This window comes from Scyliorhinus torazame, chromosome 2 (genome assembly GCF_047496885.1).
Source record: "Scyliorhinus torazame isolate Kashiwa2021f chromosome 2, sScyTor2.1, whole genome shotgun sequence".
Taxonomy (NCBI): Eukaryota; Metazoa; Chordata; class Chondrichthyes; order Carcharhiniformes; family Scyliorhinidae; genus Scyliorhinus; species Scyliorhinus torazame.
This window is the reverse complement of record NC_092708.1, coordinates 19,853,675-19,867,007: the sequence shown is the minus strand read 5'-3', so window position 1 is coordinate 19,867,007 and position 13,333 is coordinate 19,853,675. Positions and strand designations below refer to the sequence as shown.

Sequence of the window (13,333 nt, the reverse complement as noted above, 5' to 3'; positions counted from 1 at the left end):
GTTATTCACTCCCCTTCTCAGCAAGCACTCATTCAGCAACCTCTGCGCCCTACAGGCGACTGTAATGATATGCAGATATGTAACCAATGGGTCATCAGAACAAGAGACAATCAATGGGTAATCAGAACACCCAGTGATGGCATCACCACAAGAGGGCACCACACGACCACTATAAAAAGGACAAGGCACACAGACCCTGCCCCTTCCACCGGCTGAAACCTAGAGAGCAAGACGTGTGTGGTTAGCAGCACCGTCACACCATAGCACGTGGTCTAGAGCAAGTTCATATAGTTAGTAGAGTGTACTGTGTTACTAGATTCAGATTAGTAGAGTGTCGAACTCATTTAGGAGCTTTGTTAATCGCTCAATAAATATGTTCAACTTACCTCAAGGTCTAGAGTATCCTTCAGCAATGCCTACACCAAGTAGCGGCTGATGTTACTCAACGTAACACAGCGACTAGGGGCTTTTCACAGTAACCTCATTGCAGTGTCAATGCAAGCCCACTTGTGACACTAAAAGATTATTATAAATGAATAAAAACCTTTTGTGGATGTATGTGACATTGGGATAAATGACCTCCTACGCTGCCACAATTCCATGACTCTGAGGTGACTCTGAGGTCAGGGAGCATCTGGAGAGAAATAGCTCAACTGTTTTTTAAAATTCTTTCACTGGCTGTGGCGTCGCTGGCATTTGTTGCCCATCCCAAAGAGCCCTTGAGAAGGTGGTGGTGAGTCATCTTCTTCAACCCCTGCAGTTATATTATTATGTGGTGTGGATAACACCCACAGTGCTGTTAGGGAGGGAATTCAAGGATTTTGATCCCATGACAGTGAAGGAATGTCGATGTATTTCCAAATCAGGTTGCTGTGTGAGGGGAATTTGCAGGTGACAGTGTCCTCATGCATCTGCCGGCCTTGCCATTCTAGGTGGCAGCGGCCGACGCTGTCAAAAGAGCCTCAAGTAGCTGCAACCACTCCCTGATGTTGCCAGACCTGTTGAGTTTTTTCAAAACTTTCTATTTTCAGACCTCCAGCATCCCCACAATATTTTTATTTTATGTGGGTGGGTCAACCAGCTGCCTCAGGCCAGAGGCGCATGCATAGTTATCAGCCACCCCAGCCCCACTCCCCCAGCGCATGCGTGGTCAGCCAGCCGCCTCAGCGCTCAGGCGCATGCGTAGCGGACTACAATGCGCATGCGTAGTCAATGCGACTGTTTGGCCAGACGGGCATGCGCGCCTGAAGGACAACGCATGCGCAGAGGGGGGCGCTGAAGCTTTTGGCGGGAACGCAGTTCTAGAAGGTTCCTCGATCGGGGCGTCGAGGGGAAACATGGTATGGGTGAATGTTTGAAATAAGGCAGCGGGAGATGGGCAAATTTCCGCGCACAAAGTGGATTTGGTTTTAATATCAGAAATATGTTTTGTTTACTTTCCCTGCGGGGATATTTTAGCAAAGAGCAGTGGGGGAGGGGGAACAACAACCACCCTAAATACTGACCCCCACACCCCAAATACTGACCCCCACCCTAAATACTGACCCCCACCCTAAATACTGACCCCACACCCGAAATACTGACCCCCACCCTAAATACTGACCCCCACCCTAAATACTGACCCCCACACCCCAAATACTGACCCCACACCCTAAATACTGACCCCCACCCTAAATACTGACCCCCACCCTAAATACTGACCCCCACACCCCAAATACTGACCCCCACACCCCAAATACTGACCCCCACCCTAAATGCTGACCCCACACCCTAAATACTGACCCCCACCCTAAATGCTGACCCCACACCCTAAATACTGACCCCCACCCTAAATACTGACCCCCACATCCAAATACTGACCCCACACCCTAAATACTGACCCCCACCCTAAATACTGACCCCCACCCTAAATACTGACCCCCACACCCCAAATACTGACCCCCACCCTAAATGCTGACCCCACACCCTAAATACTGACCCTCACCCTAAATACTGACCCCACCCTAAATACTGACCCCCACCCTAAATACTGACCCCACACCCTAAATGCTGACCCCCACCCTAAATACTGACCACCACCCTAAATACTGACCCCCACACCCCAAATACTGACCCCCACCCTAAATACTAACCCCACACCCTACATACTGCCCCCACCCTAAATACTGACCCCACCCTAAATACTGACCCCCCCATACTCCAAATACTGACCCCCACACCCCAAATACTGACCCCCACCCTAAATACTGACCCCACACCCTAAATACTGACCCCCACCCTAAATACTGACCCCCACGCCCCAAATACTGACCCCACCCTAAATACTGACCCCACACCCTAAATACTGGCCCCCACCCTAAATACCACCACCCTAAATACTGACCCCCCCATACCCCAAATACTGACCCCACCCTAAATACTGACCCCACACCCCAAATACCCCCACCCTAAACACTGACACCCACCCTAAATACTGACCCCACACCCCAAATACTGACCCCCACACCCCAAATACTGACCCCCACCCTAAATACTGACCACCACCCTAAATACTGATCCCACACCCTAAATACTGCCCCCACCCTAAATACTGACCCACACCCTAAATACTGGCCCCCACCCTAAATACTGACCACCACCCTAAATACTGACCCCCCCATACCCCAAATACTGACCCCATCCTAAATACTGACCCCACACCCCAAATACCCCCACCCTAAACACTGACACCCACCCTAAATACTGACCCCACACCCTAAATGCTGACCCCCACCCTAAATACTGACCACCACCCTAAATACTGACCCCCACACCCCAAATACTGACCCCACCCTAAATACTGACCCCACACCCTAAATACTGACCCCCACCCTAAATACTGACTACCACCCTGTATACTGACCCCCACACCCCGAATACTGACCCCACCCTAAATACTGACCCCACACCCTAAATACTGGCCCCCACCCTAAATACTGACCCCCACACCCCAAATACTGACCCCCACCCTAAATACTAACCCCACACCCTACATACTGCCCCCACCCTAAAAACTGACCCCCACCCTAAATACTGACCCCCCATACTCCAAATACTGACCCCCACACCCCAAATACTGACCCCCACCCTAAATACTGACCCCACACCCTAAATACTGACCCCCACCCTAAATACTGACCACCACCCTGTATACTGACCCCCACACCCCGAATACTGACCCCACCCTAAATACTGACCCCACACCCTAAATACTGGCCCCCACCCTAAATACTGACCCCCACACCCCAAATACTGACCCCCACCCTAAATACTAACCCCACACCCTACATACTGCCCCCACCCTAAAAACTGACCCCCACCCTAAATACTGACCCCCCATACTCCAAATACTGACCCCCACACCCCAAATACTGACCCCCACCCTAAATACTGACCCCACACCCTAAATACTGACCCCCACCCTAAATACTGACCCCCACGCCCCAAATACTGACCCCACCCTAAATACTGACCCCACACCCTAAATACTGGCCCCCACCCTAAATACTGACCACCACCCTAAATACTGACCCCCCCATACCCCAAATACTGACCCCACCCTAAATACTGACCCCACACCCCAAATACCCCCACCCTAAACACTGACACCCACCCTAAATACTGACCCCACACCCCAAATACTGACCCCCACACCCCAAATACTGACCCCCACCCTAAATACTGACCATCACCCTAAATACTGACCCCACACCCCAAATACTGACCCCCACACCCCAAATACTGACCCCCACCCTAAATACTGCCCCCACCCTAAATACTGACCCCCACCCTAAATACTGACCCCCACACCCCAAAAACTGACCCCTCACCCTAAATACTGACCCCACACCCTAAATACTGACCCCCACCCTAAATACTGACCACCACCCTAAATACTGACCCCCACACCCCAAATACTGACCCCACCCTAAATACTGACCATCACCCTAAATACTGACCCCCAGACACCAAATACTGACCCCACCCTAAATACTGACCCCCACACCCCAAATACTGACCCCCACACCCAAAATACTGACCCCACCCTAAATACTGACCACCACCCTAAATACTGACCCCACACCCTAAATACTGACCCCACCCTAAATACTGACCACCACCCTAAATACTGACCCCCACACCCGTAATACTGTCCCCCAGCCTAAATACTGACCCCACACCCTAGATACTGACCACCACCTTAAATACTGACCCCCACACCCCAAATACTGACCCACACCCTAAACACTGACCCCACACCCCAAATACTGACCCCACCCTAAATACTGACCCCACAGCCTAAATATTGACCCCCACATTAAATAATGACCACCACCCTAAATACTGACCCCCACACCCCAAACACTGACCACCACCCTAAATACTGACCCCACACCCTAAATACTGACCACCACCCTAAATACTGACCCCCACACCCCGAATACTGACCCCATCCTAAATACTGACCCCCACACCCTAAATACTGACCCCCACCCTAAATACTGATAACCACCCTAAATACTGACCCCCACACCCCAAATACTGACCCCACCCTAAATACTGACCCCACACCCTAAATACTGACCCCACACCCCAAATACTGACCTCCACCCTAAATACTGACCACCACCCTAAATACTGACCCCCACACCCCAAATACTGACCCCACACCCCAAATACGGACCCCCACACCAAATACTGACCACCACCCTAAATACTGACCCCACACCCTAAATACTGACCCCACCCTAAATACTGACCACCACCCTAAATACTGACCCCCACACCCGTAATACTGTCCCACAGCCTAAATACTGACCCCACACCCTAGATACTGACCACCACCTTAAATACTGACCCCCACACCCCAAATACTGACCCACACCCTAAACACTGACCCCACACCCCAAATACTGACCCCACCCTAAATACTGACCCCACAGCCTAAATATTGACCCCCACATTAAATAATGACCACCACCCTAAATACTGACCCCCACACCCCAAACACTGACCACCACCCTAAATACTGACCCCACACCCTAAATACTGACCACCACCCTAAATACTGACCCCCACACCCCGAATACTGACCCCATCCTAAATACTGACCCCCACACCCTAAATACTGACCCCCACCCTAAATACTGATAACCACCCTAAATACTGACCCCCACACCCCAAATACTGACCCCACCCTAAATACTGACCCCACACCCTAAATACTGACCCCACACCCCAAATACTGACCTCCACCCTAAATACTGACCACCACCCTAAATACTGACCCCCACACCCCAAATACTGACCCCACACCCCAAATACGGACCCCCACATCAAATACTGACCCCTCACCCTTCCCCAAATACTGATCCCCACCCCTAATACTGACCCCCACCCCAAATACTGGCTCCCACCCCAAATACTGACACCCCCACCCCAAATACAGACCCCCACCACAAATACTGAACCCACCATAAATACTGATGCCCCACCCTAAAGACAGACACCCACACCCCAAATACTGACCCCTACCTTAAATACTGACCCCACACCCCAAATACTGACCCCTACCTTAAATACTGACCCCACACCCCAAATATTGACCCATACCCTAAATACAGACCCCCACCCTGTATACTGACCGCCAGACCCCAAATACTGACCCCCACACCCCAAATACTGACCCCAAATACTGACCCCACCCTAAATACTGACCCCACACCCCAAATACTGACCCGTACCTTAAATACTGACCCCACACCCCAAATACTGACCCCTACATTAAATACTGACCACACACCCCAAATACTGACCCCTACCTTAAATACTGACCCCACACCCCAAATACTGATCCCTACCTTAAATACTGACCCCACACCCCAAATACTGACCCCCACCCTAAATACTGACCCCCACCCTGTATACTGACCCCCAGACCCCAAATACTGACCCCCCACACCCCAAATACTGACCCCCCACACCCCAAGTACTGATCCTCACACCCCAAATACTGACCTCCACACTGCAAATACTGTCCCCTACCTTAAATACTGACCAACCCAAATATTGACCCCTCACCCCACCCCAAATACTGACACCCCCACCCCAAATACTTACTCCCACCCCAAATACTGACCCCCCCTCACCCCAAATACTGACTCCCACCCCAAATATTGACACCCACCCCAAATACTGACTCCCACCCCAAATACTGACCCCCCTCACCCCAAATACTGACTCCCACCCCAAATACTGACACCCACCCTAAATACTGACCCCTCGCTCAACCCCCACCCCAAATATTGACCGCTCACCCTAAATACTGACCCCCACCCCAAATACTGACCCCCCACCCCAAATACTGATCCCCCTCACCACAAATACTGACACCCACACCAAATACTGACCCCCGCACCTCAAATACTGACCCCTACCTTAAATACTGACCCCACACCCCAAATACTGACCCCTACCTTATATGCTGACCCCCACACCCCAAATACTGACCCCTACCTTAAATACTGACCCCACACACCAAATACTGACCCCCACCCTAAATACTGACCTCCACCCTATATACTGACCCCCACACCCCAAATACTGACCCCCACACCCCAAATACTGACACCACACCCCAAATACTGAACCCCACCCTAAATACTGACCCCACACCCCAAATACTGACCCCCCACACCCCAAATACTGACCCCCACACCCCAAATACTGACCCTCACACCCCAAATACTGACTCCAACCCTAAATATTGACCCCCCCACACCCCAAATACTGACCACACTGCAAATACTGACACCTACCCTAAATACTGACCACCCCAAATACTGACCCCCTCACCCTACCCCAAATACTGACTCCCACCCCAAATACTGACTCTCCCACCCCAAATATTGACACCCACCCCAAATACTGCCGCCCCACCCCAAAGATTGACCCGGGCCCAAATACTGATACACCCAACATAAATACTGACCCCCACCCTAAATACTGCCCCCACCCCAAATACTGACACCCAACCCAAATATTGCCCCCTACCCCAAATACTAGCCTCCCACCCCAAACACTGACCCCACCCCAAATACTGACCCCCAACCCAAATACTGACACGCACCCCACATACTGACCCTGCCCACCCCAAATACCGACCCCCTACACCAAATACTGACCCCCCACCCTAAATACTGACCCCCCACCTGAAATACTGACCGCTACCCCAAATACTGACCCCCACAAATCCTGACCCCTACCCCAAATACTGACCTTCACTAAATACTGACTCCCACCCCAAATACTGACCACCCAGCACAAATACTGACCCCCCCACAAATACTGCCACCCCACCTTAATACTGACCCCACCCCAAATACTGATCCCCCATGCCAAATGCTGACACACCCAAAATACTGACCCTCCCATCGCAAATACTGACCCCCACCCCAAATACTGACCTCCCATCCCAAATACTAACCCCCCCACCCCAAATACTGACCCCCAGCCCAAATACTGACCCACAGCCTGAATACCACCCCCACCCTAAATACTGACCCCACCCCAAATACTGACCCCTATCCCAAATACTGACCACCCACAAATACTGACCCCCACACCAAATACTGACCCCACCCCAAATACTGACCCCCCACAATACTGACACCCCACCCCATAAACTGACCCCCCACCCCAAATACTGATCCCCTAGCACAAATACTGACCACCCACCCCAAATACTGACCACCTAGCACAAATACTGACCCCCCACAAATATTGCCACCCTGAATACTGATCCCCCACACCAAATACTGACCCCCACCCCAAATACTGACACCCACCCCAAATACTGACCCCCTACCCCCACCTCAAATACTGACACCCACCCCCAAACACTGATCCCTACCCCAAATACTGACCCCCACCCCAAATACAGACCGCTACCCCCTCTCCAAAACTGACCCCCACCCCAATTATTGACATCCACTCGAAATACTGACCCCTAACCCCACCACAAATACTGACCGCCAACCCAAATATTGTCCCCCTAAACCCCACCCCAAGCACTGCCCCCTAACACCCACCCCAAATACTGAACCCACCCCAAATACTGACCCCTTAACCCCACCTCCTGAAATACAGCCTCATCATCCCAAATACTATCGATAGGCGATGGATAGTTACAAGGTAGCGAGGAAGGATCTAAAGTGAGAGCTAAGACGAGCAAGGAGGGGACATGAGAAGTATTTGGCAGGAAGGATCAAGGAAAACCCAAAAGCTTTCTATAGGTATGTCAGGAATAAGCGAATGACTAGGGAAAGAGTAGGACCAGTCAAGGACAGGGATGGGAAATTGTGTGTGGAGTCTGAAGAGATAGGCGAGATACTAAATGAATATTTTTCGTCAGTATTCACTCAGGAAAAAGATAATGTTGTGGAGGAGAATGCTGAGCCCCAGGCTAATAGAATAGATGGCATTGAGGTACGTAGGGAAGAGGTGTTGGCAATTCTGGACAGGCTGAAAACAGATAAGTCCCCGGGACCTGATGGGATTTATCCTAGGATTCTCTGGGAGGCCAGGGAAGAGATTGCTGGACCTTTGGCTTTGATTTTTATGTCATCATTGGCTACAGGAATAGTGCCAGAGGACTGGAGGACAGTAAATGTGGTCCCTTTGTTCAAAAAGGGGAGCAGAGACAACCCCAGCAACTATAGACCGGTGAGCCTCACGTCTGTAGTGGGTAAAGTCTTGGAGGGGATTATAAGGGACAAGATTTATAATCATCTAGATAGGAATAATATGATCAGGGATAGTCAGCATGGCTTTGTGAAGGGTAGGTCATGCCTCACAAACCTTATTGAGTTCTTTGAGAAGGTGACTGAACAGGTAGACGAGGGTAGAGCAGTTGATGTGGTGTATATGGATTTCAGCAAAGCGTTTGATAAGGTTCCCCACGGTAGGCTATTGCAGAAAATACGGAGGCTGGGGATTGAGGGTGATTTCGAGATGTGGATCAGAAATTGGCTAGCTGAAAGAAGACAGAGGGTGGTGGTTGATGGGAAATGTTCAGAATGGAGTACAGTCACAAGTGGAGGACCACAAGGATCTGTTCTGGGACCGTTGCTGTTTGTCATTTTTATCAATGACCTAGAGGAAGGCGCAGATGGGTGGGTGAGTAAATTTGCAGACGATACTAAAGTCGGTGGTGTTGTCGATAGTGTGGAAGGATGTAGCAGGTTACAGAGGGATATAGATAAGCTGCAGAGCTGGGCTGAGAGGTGGCAAATGGAGTTTAATGTAGAGAAGTGTGAGGTGATTCACTTTGGAAGGAATAACAGGAATGCGGAATATTTGGCTAATGGTAAAGTTCTTGAAAGTGTGGATGAGCAGAGGGATCTAGGTGTCCATGTACATAGATCCCTGAAAGTTGCCACCCAGGTTGATAGGGTTGTGAAGAAGGCCTATGGAGTGTTGGCCTTTATTGGTAGAGGGATTGAGTTCCGGAGTCGGGAGGTCATGTTGCAGCTGTACAGAACTCTGGTACGGCCGCATTTGGAGTATTGCGTACAGTTCTGGTCACCGCATTATAGGAAGGACGTGGAGGCTTTGGAGCGGGTGCAGAGGAGATTTACCAGGATGTTGCCTGGTATGGAGGGAAAATCTTATGAGGAAAGGCTGATGGACTTGAGGTTGTTTTCGCTGGAGAGAAGAAGGTTAAGATGAGACTTAATAGAGGCATACAAAATGATCAGGGGGTTGGATAGGGTGGACAGTGAGAGCCTTCTCCCGCGGATGGATATGGCTGGCACGAGGGGACATAACTTTAAACTGAGGGGTAATAGATATAGGACAGAGGTCAGAGGTAGGTTCTTTACGCAAAGAGTAGTGAGGCCGTGGAATGCCCTACCTGCTACAGTAGTGAACTCGCCAACATTGAGGGCATTTAAAAGTTTATTGGATAAACATATGGATGATAATGATTTCGAGAAATCATTATCTGTGAGAACAGCTGGTGAGTCAGTTTCAGCGGGAGCAGTGCGGAAGTGGCTGCTGGGAGGTAAGTCTGTCCTTTAAAAGCACTTGTCTTTGCAGGGGCAGGCCAGTCGATTTCGGCGTGAGAACAGCTGGTGAGTCAGTTTCAGCGGGAGCAGTGCGGAAGTGGCTGCTGGGAGGTAAGTCTGTCCTTTAAAAGCACTTGTCTTTGCAGGGGCAGGCCAGTCGATTTCGGCGTGAGAACAGCTGGTGAGTCCGTTTCAGCGGGAGCAGTGCGGAAGTGGCTGCTGGGAGGTAAGTCTGTCCTTTAAAAGCACTTGTCTTTGCAGTGGCAGACCAGTCGATTTCGGCGTGAGAACAGCTGGTGAGTCAGTTTCAGCGGGAGCAGTGCGGGAGTGGCTGCTGGGAGGTAAGTCTGTCCTTTGAAAGCATTTGTCTTTGCAGGGGCAGGCCAGTCGATTTCGGCGTGAGAACAGTTGGTGAGTCAGTTTCAGCGGGAGCAGTGCGGAAGTGGCTGCTGGGAGGTAAGTCTGTCCTTTAAAAGCACTTGTCTTTGCAGGGGCAGGCCAGTCGATTTCGGCGTGAGAACAGCTGGTGAGTCAGTTTCAGCGGGAGCAGTGCGGAAGTGGCTGCTGGGAGGTAAGTCTGTCCTTTAAAAGCACTTGTCTTTGCAGGGGCAGGCCAGTCGATTTCGGCGTGAGAACAGCTGGTGAGTCAGTTTCAGCGGGAGCAGTGCGGAAGTGGCTGCTGGGAGGTAAGTCTGTCCTTTAAAAGCACTTGTCTTTGCAGGGGCAGGCCAGTCGATTTCGGCGTGAGAACAGCTGGTGAGTCAGTTTCAGCGGGAGCAGTGCGGAAGTGGCTGCTGGGAGGTAAGTCTGTCCTTTAAAAGCATTTGTCTTTGCAGGGGCAGGCCAGTCGATTTCGGCGTGAGAACAGCTGGTGAGTCAGTTTCAGCGGGAGCAGTGCGGAAGTGGCTGCTGGGAGGTAAGTCTGTCCTTTAAAAGCACTTGTCTTTGCAGGGGCAGGCCAGTCGATTTCGGCGTGAGAACAGCTGGTGAGTCAGTTTCAGCGGGAGCAGTGCGGAAGTGGCTGCTGGGAGGTAAGTCTGTCCTTTAAAAGCACTTGTCTTTGCAGGGGCAGGCCAGTCGATTTCGGCGTGAGAACAGCTGGTGAGTCAGTTTCAGCGGGAGCAGTGCGGAAGTGGCTGCTGGGAGGTACGTCTGTCCTTTAAAAGCACTTGTCTTTGCAGGGGTAGGCCAGTCGATTTCGGCGTGAGAACAGCTGGTGAGTCAGTTTCAGCGGGAGCAGTGCGGAAGTGGCTGCTGGGAGGTAAGTCTGTCCTTTAAAAGCACTTGTCTTTGCAGGGGCAGGCCAGTCGATTTTGGCGGGAGAACAGCTGGTGAGTCAGTTTCAGCGGGAGCAGTGCGGAAGTGGCTGCTGGGAGGTAAGTCTGTCCTTTAAAAGCACTTGTCTTTGCAGGGGCAGGCCAGTCGATTTCGGCGTGAGAACAGCTGGTGAGTCAGTTTCAGCGGGAGCAGTGCGGAAGTGGCTGCTGGGAGGTAAGTCTGTCCTTTAAAATCACTTGTCTTTGCAGGGGCAGGCCAGTCGATTTCGGCGGGACTGGAGCTGGCTGGTTAGTCAATTTCAGCAGGAGCTGAGAATTTTTCTTTTTTTTAAATTAGTGTTTTAGGCGGGAACAGGAAGTCGACCCGCGGACGTCTGGGAAGACCCTCACCAATAAATTCTGGTGGAGAGGAAACCCGAGACACTACACGTGTAGTGTCTCCCACCCGCCCTCCTCCTCTAACCTAATAATAAAACCCATTGGTCTGAGGTAAGTACCATATTTTATTATATTATTATTTTTTATAAAAAATTTAATTTAGTTGTTAGCCAGATCTTGGTAGAAAGTTAGAGGAATGGCAGGGAAGGGAGTGCAATGTTCCTCCTGCAGGATGTTTGAGGTGAGGGATGCAGTTAGTGTCCCTGCTGATTTTACCTGCAGGAAGTGCTGCCATCTCCAGCTCCTCCAAGACCGAGTTAGGGAACTGGAGCTGGAGTTGGAAGAACTTCGGATCATTCGGGAGGCAGAAGGGGGTCATAGATAGCAGCTTCAGGGAATTAGTTACACCAAAGATTGGAGATAGGTGGGTAACTGTAAGAGGGACTGGGAAAAAGCAGTCAGTGCAGGGATCCCCTGCGGTCGTTCCCCTGAGAAACAAGTATACCGCTTTGGATACTTGTGGGGGGGACGACTTACCAGGGGTAAGCCATGGGGTACGGGCCTCTGGCACGGAGTCTGTCCCTGTTGCTCAGAAGGGAAGGGGGGAGAGGAGCAGAGCATTAGTAATTGGGGACTCTATAGTCAGGGGCACAGATAGGAGATTTTGTGGGAGCGTGAGAGACTCACGTTTGGTATGTTGCCTCCCAGGTGCAAGGGTACGTGATGTCTCGGATCGTGTTTTCCGGGTCCTTAGGGCGAGGGGGAGCAGCCCCAAGTCGTGGTCCACATTGGCACTAACGACAGAGGTAGGAAAGGGGACAAGGATGTCAGGCAGGCTTTCAGGGAGCTAGGATGGAAGCTCAGAACTAGAACAAACAGAGTTGCTATCTCTGGGTTGTTGCCCGTGCCACGTGATAGTGAGATGAGGAATAGGGAGAGAGAGCATTTAAACACGTGGCTACAGGGATGGTGCAGGCGGGAGGGATTCAGATTTCTGGATAACTGGGGCTCTTTCTGGGGAAGGTGGGACCTCTACAGACAGGATGGTCTACATCTGAACCTGAGGGGCACAAATATCCTGGGGGGGAGATTTGTTAGTGCTCTTTGGGTGGGTTTAAACTAATGCAGCAGGGGCATGGGAACCTGGATTATAGTTTTAGGGTAAGAGAATGAGAGTAGAGAGGTCAGGAGCACAGATTTGACGTCGCAGGAGGGGGCCAGTGTTCAGGTAGGTGGTTTGAAGTGTGTCTACTTCATGCCAGGAGTATACGAAACAAGGTAGGGGAACTGGCAGCATGGGTTGGTACCTGGGACTTCGATGTTGTGGCCATTTCGGAGACATGGATAGAGCAGGGACAGGAATGGATGTTGCAGGTTCCGGGGTTTAGGTGTTTTAGTAAGCTTAGAGAAGGAGGCAAAAGAGGGGGAGGTGTGGCGCTGCTAGTCAAGAGCAGTATTACGGTGGCGGAGAGGATGCTAGATGGGGACTCTTCTTCCGAGGTAGTATGGGCTGAAGTTAGAAACAGGAAAGGAGAGGTCACCCTGTTGGGAGTTTTTTATAGGCCTCCTAAT

General features: G+C 51.2%; 1 protein-coding gene across 1 annotated transcript in view; it reads left to right on the top strand.

Annotated features, from left to right (window-relative positions):
• The first annotated feature begins 1,282 nt into the window (after positions 1-1,282).
• Positions 1,283-13,333, top strand: part of LOC140386686 (tubulin alpha-3 chain-like) — an 89,610-nt gene continuing 77,559 nt past the window's right edge. Inside the window, exon 1 of the mRNA XM_072469248.1 lies at positions 1,283-1,340. Coding sequence (XP_072325349.1) covers positions 1,338-1,340 — 3 coding nt within the window. The 5' untranslated portion in view covers positions 1,283-1,337. The remainder of the gene's footprint in view (positions 1,341-13,333) is intronic.